The sequence below is a fragment of the Octopus sinensis genome, linkage group LG3, assembly GCF_006345805.1.
Source record: "Octopus sinensis linkage group LG3, ASM634580v1, whole genome shotgun sequence".
In the NCBI taxonomy this organism is placed as follows: Eukaryota; Metazoa; Mollusca; class Cephalopoda; order Octopoda; family Octopodidae; genus Octopus; species Octopus sinensis.
Genome location: NC_042999.1, coordinates 24,966,863 through 24,988,169, shown reverse-complemented (window position 1 = coordinate 24,988,169; position 21,307 = coordinate 24,966,863). Strand labels below are relative to the sequence as shown.

Below are 21,307 nucleotides of genomic sequence, written 5' to 3'. Positions count from 1 at the left end.
CAGACTCATGGTCGTAGGATCGCGGTTTCGATTCCCAGACCGGGCGTTGTGTTTATCAAGCGAAAACACCTAAAAGCTCCACGAGGCTCCGGCAGGGGGTGGTGATCCCTGTTGTCTTTCACCACTCTCTTCTGTTGGCCTGCTTGCTTAGCCAGCGGGGTGGTGTCATTCGAAGGCTAAAACAATGCGAACGCATTGTGACCAGCAATGTGTAACAACATCTGATGGTCTGGTCGGTCACATGATATATATATATATTTATTTACCCTCTACTGCTGGTGTTACAATAAAGTGCACCCAGTACATTCTGTAAAGTGGTTGATTACAGGATGAGCATCAAGTCATAGATAAAAAAAAGCCAAAACTGGAACGTATGCACACAATGTGATCCAGTGATCACTGATTAGAACAGCCTGTTCACTTTCATTGCCAGCATGAAAAGTGGACAGAAAATGGAAGACAACAGCAACAATGATGATAAATGAAAAACTGTGGAATTCAAGTGTTTATTAACAAGTTGCTATCACAAGCTCATCTCTTTTGCATCCTTTAATGAAGAATATATTTACAAGTTTTACCCAGTTCTTAATATGTTGAATTTTACGTCCTGCTAATGTAAGTTTCTTTGAAAAGTGATTTTATTCAGGCAGGATGAGATGAAATGGAAACAAATCCTTGTGGTCAGGAATGGAGAGTGATGCAAAATGGTTTTCCAGCAGGTAATGGAAACAGAAATATTCATCAGAAAAACTGGGTTAAATCTGTAATGGCCAATTTCAAATGTAAAACACAAACCATAACTTTATATATATATACACACACACAGAGTTTGTCTTTACACTCTAAACAAAGCATTGGAGAACATTATTTATTACACACATGTGAGTGAGAACACTTTGAGATATTTTTGGTATCTAACATATGTCAGATACTGCGAGCGCTGCTTCTGATTGGTCAATCCATGGTGATGACCCGAGGTCACGGTGACAACGCTGCTTCTGATTGGTCAATCCATGGTGATGACCTGAGGTCACGGTGACGGCACTACTTTTGTCATTCATAAGTTACAACTAAACGTGAAGAATTTAGTTATTGGGTTAATAAAATATGGTCGTTTATTCGTGTGTAACAAATAAAATACCAAACTCATTCCCTATGGATACCGTATTTATTACAAGCCACTCGTAATAAATACGGTATCCATAGGGAACTAGTTTGGTATTCTCTATGTGAGTAATGACGTAGTCTTCACTTTAATATGTTCTACAATTCCATTGCCAAGAATCTTCATGTCTTCAATAATAGCTTCAATGTTTGGCACAAGCTGGTTCTCTTTGGAGGATTCTTCCAACAAACACTGACCATTCACTAATGATACCTAAAAAGAGAAACAATGGAATTAGTTTCTAAGTTACGTTATAGATGAGAGACTATATTTCCCTACAGCAGGAAATAAACTAGAATGAGAGGGGAGAAAAGGATTGCATCCATTCCTTTATTGTGCATCTACGTTTCCTTAGAATTATGAAATGAGTACATGTAGAAGGGAGTTAATCTATGCCTACTCTCTGCAACTCAGTTTAATTGTCTGCAGTCAATTTTGGATCTTTTCGGTTTGAACGGCAGTTTTTTCTAGCGCTGTCATATGAAATTGTCACCCATAATTATGACCCTAGTATTGATCTATTGCATTTCAATTTGTTTTAGGGTTAGGGGTGGGGGGAAGGGGATCTTTTTTTTCTTCACAAATGTAAATAAACCCAATCTGTTTCTTAAACAAGGGACATTTTCATACGGCACAGAATGTTTTTTTTTTACCTCAATAGACGTCAGTGATTGGTTGAAATTGCAGAAATTGAAGAAAAAAAACAACAAATATCTTACAAACTATAGAATTTTCTCAATAAAGCCAAGAGAAAAAGATGTTTTATAAACACATTCTACCAGTATACGAAGTTAAAAATTTTTTTGGTTACCTAGAAATTATGTTAAAAACTGTCGTTCGAACCGAAAAGATCCTCAATTTCATATAAACATTGAATTGCATTCCGAGATACGATTTTTATGAGTGTAAAATACATTCACAATTCTCTGAACAGTGGAGGACAATAGAGAAGACTAATCGTCACCAGCTGTAAACTTTACCCAGAAAATCGATTTAAACCTGAACAAGGCACCAAAAAGAAGAGGCAAAGGATCTTTTCGGTTTGAACGGCAGTTTTTAACATAATTTCTAGGTAACTAAACTTTTTTAAACTTCATATACTGGTAGAATGTGTTTATAAAACATCTTTTTCTCTTGGCTTTATTGAGAAAATTCTATAGTTTGGAAGATATTTGTTGTTTTTCTTCAATTTCTGCAATTTCAACCAATCACTGACATCCATTGAGGTAAAAAAAAACAGTCTGTGCCGTATGAATATGTCCCTCGTTTAAGAAACAGATTGGGTTTATTTACATTTATGAAGCAAAAAAGATATCCTCCCCCCACCCCTAACCCTAAAATAATTGAAATGCAATAGATCGATACTAGGGTCATAATTATGGGTGACAGTTTCATATGACACCGCTAGAAAAAACTGCCGTTCAAACCGAAAAGATCCGAGGCAAAACAAGAAATATAAAAGTTATCAACTCTGAACATCCTAATGAAAACTCAGACAACTAACAATCAAGAAGAAAATACTTTATTTTGTATATTTTTCTGGTCAGATTATCATGAAAATTGACAAGATGTCAATTCTTAACATCCTGTTGCAAACTCATAGTAACAACTGAGGAAAAAATAACTTTTGGCATTATTGCTGAAAAGTCTTGTTTGTGTTTTTAGATGTAAATAATTTGTACTAAAACAACATTATGCATGTGTAATTGTTAATTAATTATATAATAACAACAAAAAAAAAAACAGACAAAAATGACAGTAAAGAGAGACACTAGTAATAAATGTAATTAGTTACAGATATGGACATACAAACAAAAAAATTCTTTTCCATTTTTGTAGCATTTTCCTCATGAAATTTACAAGCTGAATTACTCTCTTTAAAAACACACAGATATTCACAAAGTGACAAAAACTCCTCCAAAAATATATCACAAAAATTCAGCAACAGGTGTATTCTAATACCAAATATTACAGAAGGTAAATCAAATTCGAAATCGATCAAAATCAATGGAAATTGTAGTTGTGATACCAGTGCTGGTGGCACGTAAGAGAACTATCCGAATGTGGCCGTTGCCAGCGCCACCTCGACTGGCCTCCGTGCCGGTGGCACATAAAAAGCACCATCCGATCGTGGCCGTTGCCAGCCTCGTCTGGCCTCCGTGCCGGTGGCACGTAAAAAGCACCATCCAATCGTGGCCGTTGCCAGCCTCGTCTGGCCTCCGTGCCGGTGGCACATAAAAAGCACCATCCGATCGTGGCCATTGCCAGCCTCATCTGGCCTCCATGCCGGTGGCACGTAAAAAGCACCATCCAATCGTGGCCGTTGCCAGCCTCGTCTGGCCTCCGTGCCGGTGGCACGTAAAAAGTACCATCCGATCATGGCCGTTGCCAGCCTCGTCTGGCGGCACGTAAAAAGCACCCACTACGCTCACAGAGTGGTTGGCATTAGGAAGGGCATCCAGCTGTAGAAACACTGCCAGATCAGACTGGGCCTGGTTCAGCCTTCTGGCTTCCTAGACCCCAGTTGAACCATCCAACCCATGCTAGCATGGAAAGCAGACGTTAAACGATGATGATGATGAAATGAACGACGGAGGAAAGGTTTAAAGCTTTTTCCCCTCAGATTAGCAAGTTTATAACTTCCTTCAATATAAATTCTTGATTCAGGTGGTCCAGATGATGTAGGAGTGAAAGATACACAGATTTGTGTTGTACAGGATGTCAAGTGTTAAAGCTGATGATAGAAGGTATGAAATAGTCAATCAGTGTCAACCCTGTATAACAGATTTAAGGACTCTACCACTCAACACACATTCAATCATCCTTCCAAATACTCACCACTACATTAGATGTATAAAGCAACAACATACCTTGAACCCTTGAGGTTTAAATATGTTAGGTCTCCATAAAACTCCTATCACACTGCTACTGTATTCATCACTATAAAACAAAGCAAGGTGACCAAATGTTTCCTGAAAAAAAAAATACTTAAAAAATCAGTAACAATTCTGTGATGACACCAATATGTTGACACTGATGTCCACCAAGAGGTTGACACAAAAGCCAAAACAGCAAAACAAACCAAAAAGAAACATTAATATAGGTGGCTCCATTACAGCCATTATCCCCCCCCCCCCCATTCAATCACTGGTACAGTTGATTTCTTTCTGTGATTTAGTCTTTGATTATTCTGTAACCAGCAAACCTATAATGATAGATGTTCCAACCATGACCATCACATCATCATTTAGCGTCCGCTTTCTATGCTAGCATGGGTTGGACGGTTCAACAGGGGTCTGGGGAGCCAGTAGGCTGCACCAGGCCCAGTCTGATCTGGCAGTGTTTTTACGGCTGGATGCCCTTCCTAACGCCAACCACTCCGTGAGTGTAGTGGGTGCTTTTTACGTGCCACCCACACAGGTGCCAGACAGGGCTGGCAAACGGCCACGGACGGATGGTGCTTTTTACGTGCCACCAGCACGGGGGCCAGGCAAGGCTGGCAACGGCCACGATCGGATGGTGCTTTTTCACGTGCCACCGGCACGGAGGCCAGTCGGGGCGGCACTGGCAACGGACACGGTCGGGTGGGGCTTTTTACGTGCGACCGGCACGGGGACCAGACGAGGCTGGCAACAGCCACGATTGGATGGTGCCTTTTACGTGCCACCTATCTCATATTTAAGAGAGTATAGCTACATTATGCAATTATCCATGCTACTTTTAGATGACAGATTGTAATTTAAGGATCTCCTTCCCCTCATATGCTCAGGTACTTGCAGTAATTATTGTCTGTTTAGCTCCAACTTAGTTCTGATGCAGTAGATTTATCTATGATCAAAACAGTTTCCAGCTGTAGCCATTCAATCTTCCTCTGATTTGCTTTAGCATTTAAACCAGCTATATCCAGTCCAAATATTCTACCTGTTCTATGTTCAAACAAGCCAGATCCAGCTTCTCACACCTATCCCACAATATCATTCTACAAATAAACAACTATGTCATCAAAATCTCATAGCTTTAACATAAAGCTGTTTCCACTGAAATATAATCATAAATACTGAAAAATTTTCAAGTGTTAATTTTTCAATGCGTAAACATGTATTATATATATATATATATATATATATATATATAATTGAGTAGTTGAATGAATTATCTTATTATGGATAATTCGGTTAACCGATACCTGGGTAGCAAATTCACGTCAGAAAAACACGGTTGAAGCTACATGCCTAGGGCAGAGATCACGTGCTATCGTGTGGAAATTTGTGTGTTTTTTTGAATACAAATAAATGAAAGAATGGAGTTGAACGACAAATTAACAAAATTCCTTTATTTTATTTTCGACATATGTTTTGAAGGAATAAGGGGTGCATTATGCCGCCTTCTCATCAGGAAAAGTAAGGAACTTATGTCAGCATCAAGATGCACAAAAATTTTTAGATGTCTGCCCACACAGAGCCCATAGCGACATCTAAAAATTTTTGTGCATCTTGATGCTGACATAAGTTCCTTACTTTTCCTGATGAGAAGGCAGCATAATGCACCCCTTATTCCTTAAAAATTAGGAATATGCAGCCTTCGAAACATGTCGAAAATAAAATAAAGGAATTTTGTTAATTCGTCGTTCAACTCCATTCTTTCATTTTTACATATATATATATATATATATGTATAAATACATAATAATAATATTAGGGAGTATATCCAAACTTACAAGGAAAAATTAGATTTAGGATTAAATTAAATTTCACACTATAAATATAAATTAAATTAGAGATAAAACCACTATTAGGCAACTCAAACAGTGATAGACATAAACCAAAACATAAAAAACAAAAAATAAATTAATATAATATATATATAAAATATAAAATTTAAATTATTAAAATTTGAAATTTTCAAATTTATATTTATAAATTATTATATTTTTATATTTTTTAAATTTTTAATTTTTTTTAAAATCTTTATTTATAATTTTTTTTTATACTTTTGGGTTAGTAAAAAAAAAATTTAAATAAAATTTTTTTAAAAATCTAGAAATATAATAATCTATAAATATAAATTTGAAAATTTCAAATTTTAATAATTTAAATTTTAAATTTTATATATATATATTGTATATTATATTATTTTTTGGTTTATGTCAATCACTGTTTGAGTTGCCTAATAGTGGTTTTTATCTCTAATTTAATTTATATAATACATACATATATTTATACACACACACACATACATACATTAATCAGCAGCAGCAGCATTTAGCATCCATTTTCCATTCTGGCATGGGTTAGACAGTTTGACTGGAACTGGTAAGCCGGAGATCTGTACTAGGTTCCAGTCTGTTTTGGCTTAGTTTCAACAGTTGGATATCCTTTCTAATGCCAACCACTCCATACTGGGTGTCTTTTACATGTCACCAGCGCTTGCAATGACCAGGATTTCACTTGACTGTACACACACACACACCCTCTGACATCCACATATACACTGTAAAAATTCTGCTATACAATCTGATCGCATCAAATGATAGCTGCAAAACTACAAACCAAGGGAACTCATGCAGTCATATGATCTACTAAAAATAGCAGCCAAATTTCCATTCATTTGCATCCTCTATCTTATAAGCCAGATATCACGTGATCACGTGACCGACCAGACCATCAGATGTTGCTACACATCTCTGGTCACAATGCGTTCGCATTCTTTTAGCCTTCAAATGACGCCACCCCGCTGGCTAAGCAAGCAGGCCAACAGAAGAAAGAGTGAGAGAAAGAGTGGTGAAGGAGTACAACAGGGATCACCACCCCCTGCTGGAGCCTCGTGGAGCTTTTAGGTGTTTTCGCTCAATAAACACACACAACGCCCAGTCTGGGAATCGAAACCGCGATCCTACGACCGCGAGTCCGCTGCCCTAACCATGGGCCATTGCGCCTCCAAGCCAGATATATTAAGATGGAATTCTTTTGATCATGTAGCTGTACAGTTAGAGTTGATGTATCTACAGAATATAAGGAGACAAAAGACATTAACTTTGTGAAATTAAGTAAAAGAAATTAAGTGAAATTAAGTAAAAGAACATACCCTGAGATCTTTCATGAAAAGCTGTTTTGGTTGGTAATCAATAATTGGAAGATTGGAAGGATTGCTAAGAAATGCTGGGTAATTCCTTCTGCCAATGGAGTCAATAGCTTGACCTGGACTAGCTTCTTGGTCATGTTTTAAATGAATAACCACATCAAATGGTTCCACAGATGAGCGGAATATTTTCTAAAATAGATATAAAAGATACCAAGGTGATTGAAGTTTTTTTTTTTGTTTTTTTTTACTGAAGGCACAAGGCTTGAAATATTGGAGCAGAGGGCTAGTCAATCTCATCAACCCCAGGGCCCAACTGGTATTTACTTCATCAACTCTAAAAGGAGGAAAAGCAAAAATCAACCTTGGCAGAACTTGAACTCAGAACATGGAGACACATGAAATGCTGCTAAGCATTTTGACTGGTGTGCTAATGATTCTGCCAGCTCACCAACTTTTATGATTGAATTAAGAAATAACTGTCAAATGATTCATCATCATCATCATCATTTAGCATCCACTTTCCATGCAGGCATGGGTTGGACGGTTCAACTGGGGTCTGGGAAGCCAGAAGGCTGCACCAGACCCGGTCTGATCTGGCAATGTTTCTACGGCTGGATGCCCTTCCTAACGCCAACCACTCCGTGAGTGTAGTGGGTGCTTTTTACGTCCCAGACAGGGCTGGCAAACGGCCACGATCAGATGGTGCTTTTTACGTGCCACCGGCACGGGGGCCAGGCAAGGCTGGCAACGGACACATTCGGATAGTTCGTTTACGTGCCACCAGCACTGGTATCACAGCTATAATTTCCATGATTATATTATATAAACATGGAGATTTATTATTCAGATATGACAATATTAATTCATGCAGAAATAGGACAGTCTGCATGGTGGTCACTTAAACTGAACAGTAACCAGACTTTCCTCAGTTCACCCTCTTGGCACAAAGATGGCTATGTGGTAAGAAGTTTGCTTTCCAACCCCATGGTTCTAGGTTCAGTTGCACTCAATGGCATCTTGGGTAAGCATCTTCTACTATAGCCTCAGGCCAACCAAAACTTTGACAGATGGAAACCGAAAGCAGTTTGTGTGTGTGTGAGCATGGGTTGGACGATTTTGACTGAGGGCGAACCAGATGGCTGCACCAGGCTCCAATCTTGATCTGGCAGCTGGATGCCCTTCCTAAAGCCAACCACTCCGAGAGTGTAGTGCGTGCTTTTATGTGCCACCGGCACGAGGGCCAGTCAGGCGGTACTGGCAACGACCTTGCTCTAATCTTTTTATACATGCCACCGGCACAGGTGCCAGTAAGACGACGCTGGTAACGATCACACTCGAATGGCGCCTTTTACGTGCCACCAGCACAGAAGCCAGTTAGCTGCTCTGGCAACGATCACGCTCGGGTGGTGCTCTTAACACCCTACTAGCACAGGCACAAGTGCCAGTAAGGCGACGCTGGTAACGATCACACTGGAATGGTGCCTTTTATGTGCCACTGGCATGGAAGCCGGTTAGCCACTCTGTCAACGATCACACTCATATGGTGCTCTTTGCACCCCACTAGCACGGATGCCAGTCATCAACAAATTTTTCTTATGGAGCCTTTCAATTCTTATATTACTCAGGTGGACCCTCGGTCATTTGATGTTTCAAAGAATCCTATTATATTTTTATAATTAAATATGATTAGGAATTATATTAAAAAAAATTTTAATATTTCATGTATTGTAGAAGTGTAACTAATTTATTGCAGATAAATTTTAACAAAATCTTATGTGGACCCTCAAGGGCTATATGGACCCCAATTGAGAACCACTGAATAACCTAACCCCCATTCTCCATTGTTAGTCTCTTAAATTTATATTTGTGCCGGTGGCACATAAAAAGCACCATCCAAACGTGGCTTCCGTGCCGGTGGCATGTTAAAAGCACCAGCCTATCGCGGCCGATGCCAAACCCCCCTGGCACCTGTGCAGGTGGCACGTAAAAAGCACCCACTACACTCGCGGAGTGGTTGGCGTTAGGAAGGGCATCCAGCTGTAGAAACACTGCCAGATCAAGACTGGAGCCTGGTGCAGCCCCTGGCTTCCCAGATCCCGGTCGAACCGTCCAACCCGTGCTAGCGCGGAAAACGGACATTAAACGATGATGAAAGAATAAAAGAAATTACTATTAAAAAGCTCACCTTTAAATCACTACCTGGCTGTATCAACGTCTCTTGTAATGTACGCAATGACTGTTTGGCAATCAAAATTAAGCGATTTAGCATCATCTGGTTAGGCTTTTCACGAGTCCAAAACGAAACCACTTCTTTGTCGAGAGGGATGCAAATTGTCATAGGAGGAAAACTTGTTCGAACACTGAAGTCTGCTTTAATTTGGCTAATTTCTGCCCCTGCAAAATATATATTCAAACAAATATGAAATGACATGAGGATATGAAAAGTATAAAAACAAGAAGTGCCCCAAAATTCCTTACATCATCATCGTTTAACGTCCGCTTTCCATGCTAGCATGGGTTGGACGATTTTGACTGAGGGCTGGCGAGCCAAATGATTGCACCAGGCTCCAATCTTGATCTGGCAGAGTTTCTACAGCTGGATGCCCTTCCTAACGCCAACCACTCCGAGAGTGTAGTGGGTGCTTATTACGTGCCACCACCTCTGCAATACTTACAGCCAACATACACAAAATGACCATTGACCAATAATAACATGTCCACTTTCTCTACTGAATTCTAAAGAAGCCAAAATATCAAAGAGAATGAATTCACCATGTTTTGCTTACATATTTTGATAGTTTAAATCCTTTTTATTCTTCACGTTTTTAGTACCAAACCTACTGTATATATTCATATATATTTCTTTATTACCCACAAGGGGCTAAACACAGAGGGGACAAACAAGGACAGACATAGGTATTAAGTCGATTACATCGACCCCAGTGCGTAACTGGTACTTAATTTATCGACCCCGAAAGGATGAAAGGCAAAGTCGACCTCGGCGGAATTTGAACTCAGAACGTAACGACATACGAAATACCACTAAGCATTTCGCCCGGCACGCTAACATTTCTGCCAGCTTGACTCATGTATGATGCACACTATTAATTATGATCCATAAAACCCAGGTTAAAACACCTCGTACAAATAATTAATATTGTATTTTCAATAATGAAATTATTATATTATAACCTTCTATATTGAAGACCGATAACAGTAACTCAACAGTACATCATCATTATCACAAAAAATTGTAACATTATTGTAGTAATATAGCGAAACATTTGATTGAGGATAATGGTGAATATTTAGATCTTGTATATAATGTGCACTTCTAAAATTTAGTTTCAAAAAGTTGAAAAAGTATGTATTATACTTGAATAAATTTGGTACACTATGGAATCCAGTCCAATGGTACAGTCTATATCAGTGTTTCTTAACCATTTTTTTACCTATGAACTCCTTTTGATTCCTATTTTACTCAGATGGACCCTACTATCCATTTTATGTTTAAAAAATCTGGACCTTTTCGGTTTGAATGGCAGTTTTTAACATAATTTCCAAGTAACTAAAAAATTTTAAACTTCGTATACTGGTAGAATGTGTTTATAAAACATCTTTTTCTCGTGGCTTTATTGAAAAAATTCTATAGTTTGTAAGATATTTGGGTTTTTTTCTTCAATTTCAACCAATCACTGACGTCTATTGAGGTAAAAAGCATTCTGTGCCATATGAATATGTCCCTCGTTTAAGAAACAGATTAGGTTTATTTACATTTGTGAAGAAAAAAAGATACCCTTCTCCCCACCCCTAACCCTAACAGAAATTGAAATGCAATAAATCGATACTAGGGTCATAATTATGGGTGACAATTTCATATGACACCGCTAGAAAAAACTGCCGTTCAAACAGAAAAGATCCAAAAATCCTACTATATTTTTATAATTAAATATTATTAGGAATTGTAATAGAAAAATTGTTAGAATATTTTGTGTATTGCAGAAGTATAACTAGTTCATTGCAGATAAATTTTAACAACAAAATCTTATATGGACCCTCAAGGACTATACAGACCCCAGTTGAGAACCACTGGTCTAGATGATCAAAATATAGAATCTCAAAGGCAGGACAAAATGTTCTGATGGCAGTGTCATACAGATAAGACATTACAGACACACAGGCAGATGTTCTGTCATGGTTCCCATTAAGCTGATGGTAGAAAAATAAGTATTAGAATAACAAAGATACAGATTCACACACTATGAAATAATGAGTTGTAAAAAGAAAAAAATAATTAAGATAGTCACTTACCTGAGTATTCATTGTTTAAGTTGACAAAGAATGGACTTGTTGCCCAGTCAAATGTTGACACCAAGTACAGGAAACGAAGGAAGCCACAAATTGATCCCCTGTTAAAAGGGATTTCATTTTAGAAACAGTTGAACATGAAAAAATTCAAATACAAGAGCAAAAAATATTATTTTGTGGCTGTGTGGTAAGTAGCTTGTTTACCAACCACATGGCTCCGGGTTCAGTCCCACTGTCTGGCACCTTGGGCAAGTGTCCTCTACTATAGCCTCGGGCCGACCAAAGCCTTGTGAGTGGGTTTGGTAGACGGAAACTGAAAGAAGCCCGTCGTATATATGTATATATATATGTATGTGCGTGTATGTTTGTGTGTCTGTGTTTGTCCCCCTATCATTGCTTGACAACCGATGCTGGTGTGTTTATGTCCCCGTCACTTAGCGGTTCAGCAAAAGAGACCAATAGAATAAGTACTGGGCTTACAAAGAATAAGTCCCAGGGTCGAGTTGCTCGATTAAAGGCGGTGCTCCAGCATGGCCGCAGTCAAAATGACTGAAACAAGTAAAAAGAAAAAAGAAAGATATACATACACACATATACAGACAAATATATACATACACACATGCACCTGAAGGCACAGAGGTATGCTTAATAAAGTTCATTTCCATTGTGTGTCACCTTGGACAGGTGTCTTCAATGATAACCTCAAGCCAACCGAAAATGAACAAATGAAAATAAATATCAACTTAAAAATACATGTGTAATTAACCCTTCAATTATTATTGTGGTTGGTAAGCAAGCTACTTACCACACAGCCACTCCTGCGCCTATGTCTATTAAATTTTATAGTAATGTTAATTGAAATGACATATGATAAAAAGTGCTAAAGTGGTAACTTTAAAATCAAGACAGATGAAAATAGCACTTCCTTTGCTTCTATTATCACTATCGTTTTATTTATTTAGAGAAAAACTTATAAAGAAGAAACAATAACTTACCGTGGTACTTCAAATGGATAAGGCTCTAAAAACAGACTTGCCACCAGTAACTCAATTGCTATAGCAGGAATGTCATCAGATAAGAAATGGGCTGAGAGCCAGCGCTTGGCTAAACGTACAACAAGGCCATAAGTTTGGTGTTTTTGACCAAGACTGTAACCAGAAAAAAAAAGTCAGACATTTAACTTCTACAGTAAAATCAATAATAAAACCAAATGTGTAATAATTTACCTAAAGTATGACACAGGTGTTACAATTAAGATAATAATGATGTCTAACTTGGAATACAAGAGCATTCAGCCATTTACAGATGCCACAATTACTTTTATGGTGAAACACACATCTTCAATCCATTTGCAGGGCTGGAAACCCAGTATTCTGAACCATTTATTTATACAGCACCTAATTCCACATTCAAAAGCAAAGAGGAACTTACCCACGAAGGACACTGGTCAGTTTTGGCATGACTCTCGTCTCAGCCCATAAACAGAGGGACTCATCACTGTGAACCTTTTCTCCTTCAACACTATCATGTGGCCCCTTTAATAGTTCTATTTCTTGATTGAAACACAACTTTAACCGGAACACAATTTCATCCTAAATAGCAAAAAAAAAAAAAAAAAAAAAAAAAAACATAAATACCAATAGAAAAAGGAAACAGTTTGAAAAGTTGACCTTAGATACATTCAGGATCCTGATTGTTAACCTCAGCTCATCTATCATCCATTCTTTACAGAAAATCATTATTCAGATATTAACAGGTTAATTAGAAATGTAGTTAAGTTAGTGGTGGCGAGCTGGCAGAAACGTTAGCATGCCGGGCGAAATGCGTAGCCGTATTTTGTCTGCCGTTACGTTCTGAGTTGAAATTCCGCCAAGGTCGACTTTGCCTTTCATCCTTTCGGGGTCGATAAATTAAGGACCAGTTACGCACTGGGGTCGATGTAATCGACTTAATCCATTTCTCTGTCCTTGATTGTCCCCTCTGTGTTTAGCCCCTTGTGGGTAGTAAAGAAATAGGTATTTCAAATTAAATCCTATAATGTCCAGTACATTAATTACGATAACATGAATAAATTCTGCATATAATGCTATAAAAGATGAAAAAACAATTCAAAGTTATATTAGACGAATTATTCCAAAATTCAACTGAATTTATAAAAATTGAAAATGTTTGGTAAAATTCTCTAAACATTATCGCTATGTTCTCATTAAGAAGCTAATTTAACCTATGTTTAAGGAATGGTTTTTGCATCAGATTCTTTTTTTGCATTAGCCAAGAAATAAAGCAGTGCCCATAACCCAATACAGGTCCCTGAAATTACTGGAAATGGGAGATATCTTCTAACTTAAGGCCTGGCCTGAATGCTCACAACAGAATGGACTTTCTAAATGTATCCAAGGGCCAAGTGTGTGTATTTGCATACATACAGCATCATCATCATTTTAATGTTTACTTTGCCATGCTGACATGAGATAGATGAATTTTCTGAACACAGATTTTCTATGGCCAGATTGCCCTTCTCATTGCCAATCCTCATTTCCAATAACAGCTAAAAGAATCATCAGAGAATAGGGAAACAGAGTTTACTACTTACCACCAGAATATCTAAATATTGTTTATGATATGAAATCACAAGTTTAAATTTCTTTTGTAAACTCTTCATTAGTTCTAAGAGATAGAGTGCCTTCAAACGATAAAGCGTCTCAAGATCTTGAGGATCCCTTCCTCGTGTTCCAACCATACACAGAACTGCAATGAACAACAAAAAGTTTAGGTTTAGAAATATCAGAAAATTCATCGTTGATGGGCTGTGTTTTAGCATTTACCCAGGGAGCCAGACATTATGTGACCATTGTATGGTGGCTGAGTAAACCACAAACACGAGGTGATTGTGATAAGTGATTAGGGTTATAACATGCATGATATGACTACTATACAGTGGGTAGCCCACTAAAATGGGTAGGTGAAGGTATGGCCACTATGTCCCACTAACATATGACTGAGGTTATAGCAGACGTGTAACTGCAGCGTGGAAGGTGTTTATAAGCCATTTAAACTCACAAAAACCGTTAGATTCACTTCAGCATTTAAATTCAATTTGCCAAAATATTTTCAGCGCTTTGAGACCGTGACCTGATCACTGATAAAATTCCGTACTGCATCTGAGAAAGTAACAGTTAGTTCATATGTGTGTATGTGTGTGTATATGTATGTGCGTATGCATACGTGTACATGCATATGCATGTGTGCATGCCTATACGATTGTATGTATGTATGTATGTGAATATTTGGTAAGTGTGTAGACATGTCTGTGTGTGTGTGTGTACATGTGTATGTACATGTGAATGTATGTTTATGTACTGATATGTGTCCAAATTGTATACATGACTTACTTTGTTGAAGATTGTATACACTCACATATATATACATATACATAGACACACACACATATATATATACATGTGTGCGTGTGTGTGTTTGTGTGTGTGCATTTGTATCTTACACCACCGTCTAGGATGTATTCTACATCATAACTCAACTTACTAGAAATAACAACTATAGCTCTATCAAATCACACAGTCTTACAAACAGTGAAGGAAGGAGACATTAGATAGAAGGCACATTATGTAGTAGCCCTACATAACACCCTTCCAAGACAGGATGGTCACAGATAGAATATCTTTGAACAGAGGTCTGCTCCATCAAAGCTAAAACAACACCTGGAAGTATGCTGTGCGTGAGAAGACCTGGCAGGAGAAGTGAGACCATAACCTGTGGCCTCTACCTGGGATGTAGCCAATCCACTTATGCATACCTTTCCTTCTTGGGACACAAAACTCTACTTGTGAAGACCAGTTGAGGCAAGTGAAAATCAAAATCAAAATCGATTGACATCAATGGAAATTGTAGCCGTGATACCAGTGCCGGTGGCACATAAGAGAACCATCCGGACGTGGCCATTGCCAGCACCGCCCCGACTGGCTTCTGTGCCAGTGACACGTAAAAAGCACCATCCGATCGTGGCTGTTGCCAGCCTCGCCTGGCCTCCGTGCCGGTGGCACGTAAAAAGCACCATCCGACCGTGGCCGTTTGCCAGCCTCGTCTGGCACGTAAAAAGCAGCCACTACAATCACAGAGTGGTTAGCGTTAGGAAGGGCATCCAGCTGTAGAAACATTGCCAGATCAGACTGGGCCTGGTGCAGCCTTCTGGCTTCCCAGATCCCCAGTTGAACCGTCCAACCCATGCTAGCATGGAAAGTGGACGCTAAACGATGATGATGATGATGATAAAATGTATATATAAAGCATAACAAACTTCTTACCAGTGACAACAGGACAATAATGAGGACAAAGATCAGGACTTGGGATGTTTCTGTTTTTCTGAGACAAACAATTTGGTGAATCTCTACAACCAAGTGCAGGAAATACCTCAAGAAAAGAAACAAAAAAATTAATTTAAAAACCTGCATTGGGAAAAAAAAAAAAGTATTAGTAATATGGATTGACTCCATCTGCATATTCTGACACTGACATACAGAAATATTGCTCAGCTTATTCTTATTATTCTTCAATAACATATTTCCTTATCACAAATAATATCAGATGTATCTGATGGTGGCACGTAAAAAGCAGCCACTACAATCACAGAGTGGTTAGCGTTAGGAAGGGCATCCAGCTGTAGAAACATTGCCAGATCAGACTGAGGCTGGTGCAGCCTTCTGGCTTTCCAGACTCCGGTCGAACCGTCCAACCCATGCTAGCATGGAAAGCAGACGTTAAATGATGATGATGATGATGTATCCTGGTTTGATAATGTTCCTCTATGTGCTTCAAGAGGATCCTAAAGGGTTGGGGTCAGGAACAATAGGAAACACTGCCTCAGAAAATCCAACCAACATATGCCGGTGTGGAAAACAATGATTATGCGGACTAGTAACAACTAAATACACAGTATAATCATCATCATCATCATCATCATCGTTTAACGTCCGTTTTTCATGCTAGCATGGGTTGGATGGTTCGACTGGGGTCTGGGAAGCCAGGAGGCTGCACCAGGCTCCAGTCTGATCTGGCGGTGTTTCTACAGTTGGATGCCCTTCCTAAAGTCAACCACTCCGTGAGTGTAGTGGGTGCTTTTTACGTGCCACCGGCACAGGTGCCAGGGGAGGCTGGCAGCAGCCACGATCGGTTGGTGCTTTTTACATGCCACGGGCACAGCTCTGTTTCAGTTTCCTTTTAGAAAATTTACATTTTCATTTTATCAAAGACTCCATCTTTTTGTTACTTCAGCTCTGTTGAAATACACAGCCTTTGTTTTAATTAATGATCTGAGGCACTTGTTTGGAATGTGGCATCATCAGATCCTTGGTGTCTCTCTACACAACCAAATCTCAAACAACAACATCTGAGAACAATCCCAACCAGTAGCCAACCATTGAAGACCAAGTCTAGCATATCAGGCTACTGGTTTGGCCATGTCTACAGGATGAGCAATGAGCACTGGAAGACTACCACACTTTTGTGGAGGAACCAGTAAAGGCACAAATTGCAAAGTCTAACACCACATCCTGAATATTTGTTCAAAAGAAGTAAAAATGTAAAAGTGGAAGTTTGGAGACATACCTCAGCAAATCGAAAAACAGGAGAAATCCCTTGAATATCTTTGATATCAACAGTAATTTTAATGTTGCTAATAATTTTCCTAAGTTTATCACAGGCTTGGTTTACTTTAGTGCTGGCTTCTTCACCTGTGCCGTAATCCTCCTCTGGACTAGCTTCTTTAGGAAGAGTTAGGATGGATTCAATACAAGTTGCAGGAAATTCAATAGCTTTCGGTGGAATAGAAAAATATCTGGAAAAATTGGAAATAGAAATACCAAGGTAAAATATGCAGAGTTACCATAAAGCAAGCAACTTAAAACAGGGAAGGATACGTTAGATACAGCAGTCTAATGTATACTATACCAATATGGGGAAAAAAACCTACAACACCTTTGTTCAAATGTCTGCTCAATCAGGAGTAACCTGGAGCTAAACAGATGGAAATAACATTCAAAACCTGACACTGAAGAAAAGCTTCTACCCTCTAAGGACTGTTTTCTAAAGCCTAATGGGTATAATAAAAAAATAGAACAAAAATAGATTAGTATATATATATATATATATATATATAGATAGATAGATAGATAAGTTCAGCAAAATTTAGATTCAAATGAATATGGTACTTAAGCTAGATGCACCAGAATTTTGTATGGTGTTATCCATATAAATCCATGGAGTGATTATAATCAAATTAAGCAACAAGAATATCTTCGGTAATTTGGTACGATCGTTTCACACTACATCATTTTATTAAACATTGTAAGTATTACAATAGTTTTAAAATGTTGAGCAATCATCATGTATATATATATATATATATATATATATATATATATATATATATACATATATATTAATTTGTGTTGTGGGGTGAAAAAAACCCCACAGAAGATACCCCTGGAAGTTTAATGAAATTTGAATACAGAATGCAGAAGTGAGTGTGTCCAGTCTTCCAGTCTTTAATAGCAAGGATAACAACTCTAGTCATGTTTCCTCACCAGGGAAGTAAGTCCAAAAGCGACTGCTTGATCTTAGAAAAGAATTGTAGCAGGATTGCTGGTATATACTTGCTAATAAACCATCAGTGATTGAGGAGGAGATCTTAGTATTATCAAGTGTTTCACTGGAAACAAAAATGGTGATGAAGGTTTTGATGATGCTTAAATATTCAGTGTGGTGAAAATTGCTGACAGAATTAGAAGAGAAGGGAAAGGCAAAACTAGTTCAATAAACATTATGGAAATAAGCAAGTTTGTGACCCAAAGTATCATTCTTCTTCAAAAGTGCCTTAACATAGCCACATATCTTCAAGGTGTCTACAAAGCAGCCATTTAATAATTAATGCCACTTGAAATGTTTATAACCAATAACTAACTCCCAAATAAACTTCATAAATATGATGTCTTGTTGTTTGTGATACAGTGAATGTAATTTTCAGCAAAATGGATCACCAACTGATATATACTATAGAAGAAATTAAAATAGTAACTTTTAAACACTAGTTGTTAAGCCTCAGGTCAAGCGTTCCAGTCATGACCATCCTGTCATAACATATTTATGTTTAACCCTTTAGCATTTAAATCGGCCATATCCGGCCAAAAGTATTCTGCTTGTTTTATGTTCAAACTGGCCATATCTGGTCTCTCACACCAACCCTACAATATCGTTTTAAAAATTAACAGCTACCTCATCAAAATCTCAAAGCTACTCTTTTACTCTTTTACTTGTTTCAGTCATTTGACTGCGGCCATGCTGGAGCACCGCCTTTAGTCGAGCAAATCGACCCCGGGACTTATTCTTTGTAAGCCCAGTACTTATTCTATCGGTCTCTTTTGCCGAACCGCTAAGTGACGGGGACGTAAACACACCAGCATCGGTTGTCAAGCAATGCTAGGGGGACAAACACAGACACACAAACACACACACATATATATATATATATATATATATATATTATATATATATATATACATATATACGACAGGCTTCTTTCAGTTTCCGTCTACCAAATCCACTCACAAGGCATTGGTCGGCCTGGAGCTATAGCAGAAGACACTTGCCCAAGATGCCACGCAGTGGGACTGAACCCGGAACCATGTGGTTGGTTAGCAAGCTACTTACCACACAGCCACTCCTGCGCCTGATACAAGATAATGCATGATTAATTCAAAACAACGTGGATAAATAAGAATTAGTTTTGGCAGAATTATGTGAACACTAAAGGGTTAAATACCCAGTTCTTTTAAGAAGGTGGTACAATATGATTTGAAAGACAATTGGCTACCGTTTCATAAAGTGCTCACAGAGTAAGAAGATATACACAACCTGATCAACACAACTGAAATAGAAATCAACAAATTCTTAGACTTATAAAGGAATAATGCCAAAACTGGATTTACAATAAATGTAAATTTTTTTTTTAAATCAATAAAATTTAAAAATTACATGAAATTTCAACTAAAAATACTTACTTATTTAACATAAAAGAAATAATTTCATAAAAAATTGTTCTTTTCTTGTACATAGTTGGTTTAGTGAGCCAAATGACAGCCTCACAAATGGTACCATCTTTAAATTTTCTCAGTTCTGATTTCCCTGACCAAAGTTCTTGGAATTCTTTAGCCTAATATTCAAAGAAAAAAAACTGTTCATTTTATTTTCCTCTTTTGGGTTGAGTGATCAACAAACACTTTTTCAGTAAATGCACCAATGTTGTTTTAAATAAATACCCTTTTATATATATATATATATATATATATATATATATATATATATATATATATATATATGTACAGAGATGCCGTAAGTAAGGTTAGGGTTAGCAACATGTACACAGAAGGGGGTTCAGCAATTTCTTGCTGAACAACCACACAGATGATTTGTTTATAGAGATCAAATGTTGGATATGCTCCCCTACTCAATCAAATCGACATTACCTGTACAAGTGCACATGCTGGTGAACGGCCACGCTCGGATGGTGTTTCTTATGTGCCACCGACACAGGTGCCAGACGAGGCTGGCGAACGGCCACGCTCGGATGGTATTTTTTATGTGCCACTGACACAGGTGCCAGACGAGGCTGGTGAACGACCACGCTCGGATGGTGTTTTTTATGTGCCACCGACACAGGTGCCAGACGAGGCTGGTGAACGGCCACGCTCGGATGGTGTTTTTTTTAATGTGCCACGGACACAGGTGCCAGACGAGGCTGGCGAACAGCCACGCTCGGATGGTGTTTTTTACGTAATAAATATAAAACATTGCTTAAAGTGAATTTCAATAAACTTACATCTTGGTGATCAGCCGGGGGTCCTTTCTCCATAATACTGTAGCAATGTTCCTCATCTGACCTGAGACCAAAAGTCAAACATTCTAAAGAATTGTGTGGTGGTTCTTCATTGACTGACCACTGTAGAAAAGGAAACTATTTATTAATAAATCAAAACTAGATATCAGTAACTATCAGTTATCAAAACAAAGAAACAGATATATTTAACAGATTTGTCTATACATTGTTTGAGTACCAAATGGATAACAGTGTAGACTAAAGCAATAATCCAAATACCACACTGATATTTGGTTACAGCCCTTTATGTACCAAGCTTAAATATTAATGCCTACTTCGCCTGTCAGCTTTCAGAAATCAATAAAAAAAATATCTGGAGTTAAGATAAGATAGTGCCCCAGTAAAGTCATCATCATCATCATTTAACGTCTGCTTTCCATACTAGCATGGGTTGGACAATTTGACTGAAGGCTGGCGGACCAGATAGCTGCACCAGGCTTCAATCTCGATCTGGCAGAGTTTCTACAGCTGGATGCCCTTCCTAACGCCACCCACTCCAAGAGTGTAGTGGGTGCTTTTACGTGCCACCGGCACGGGGCCAGTCAGGCAGTACTGGCAACAACCTTGCTCGAATCTTTTACACATGCCACCGACCCAGGTGCTAGTAAGGCCATGCTGGTAACGATCACACTCAAATGGTGTCTTTTGCGTGCCACCAGCACGGAGGCCAGATAGCCACTCTGGCAACGATCATGCTCGGACGGTGCTCTTAACACCCTACTAGCACGGGGCTCGAGTGCCAGTAAGGCGACGCTGGTCATCATCATTTAATATTTGTTTTCCATGCTGGTATGGGTTGGACAACT

At 38.4% G+C, this 21,307-nt stretch overlaps 1 protein-coding gene across 1 annotated transcript in view; it reads right to left on the bottom strand.

Moving 5' to 3' along the window:
- Nucleotides 1–490: 490 nt before the first annotated feature.
- LOC115209415 (nucleolar protein 6) overlaps nucleotides 491–21,307 on the bottom strand; it is a 41,277-nt gene continuing 20,460 nt past the window's right edge. Inside the window, exons 12-24 of the mRNA XM_029777826.2 lie at nucleotides 20,445–20,564; nucleotides 19,627–19,778; nucleotides 17,177–17,405; nucleotides 15,877–15,982; nucleotides 14,148–14,302; nucleotides 12,986–13,146; nucleotides 12,550–12,702; nucleotides 11,558–11,655; nucleotides 9,432–9,640; nucleotides 7,250–7,435; nucleotides 4,036–4,137; nucleotides 1,230–1,378; nucleotides 491–868 (exon numbers count right to left, since the gene is read on the bottom strand). Coding sequence (XP_029633686.1) covers nucleotides 865–868; nucleotides 1,230–1,378; nucleotides 4,036–4,137; nucleotides 7,250–7,435; nucleotides 9,432–9,640; nucleotides 11,558–11,655; nucleotides 12,550–12,702; nucleotides 12,986–13,146; nucleotides 14,148–14,302; nucleotides 15,877–15,982; nucleotides 17,177–17,405; nucleotides 19,627–19,778; nucleotides 20,445–20,564 — 1,824 coding nt within the window. The 3' untranslated portion in view covers nucleotides 491–864. The remainder of the gene's footprint in view (nucleotides 869–1,229; nucleotides 1,379–4,035; nucleotides 4,138–7,249; nucleotides 7,436–9,431; nucleotides 9,641–11,557; nucleotides 11,656–12,549; nucleotides 12,703–12,985; nucleotides 13,147–14,147; nucleotides 14,303–15,876; nucleotides 15,983–17,176; nucleotides 17,406–19,626; nucleotides 19,779–20,444; nucleotides 20,565–21,307) is intronic.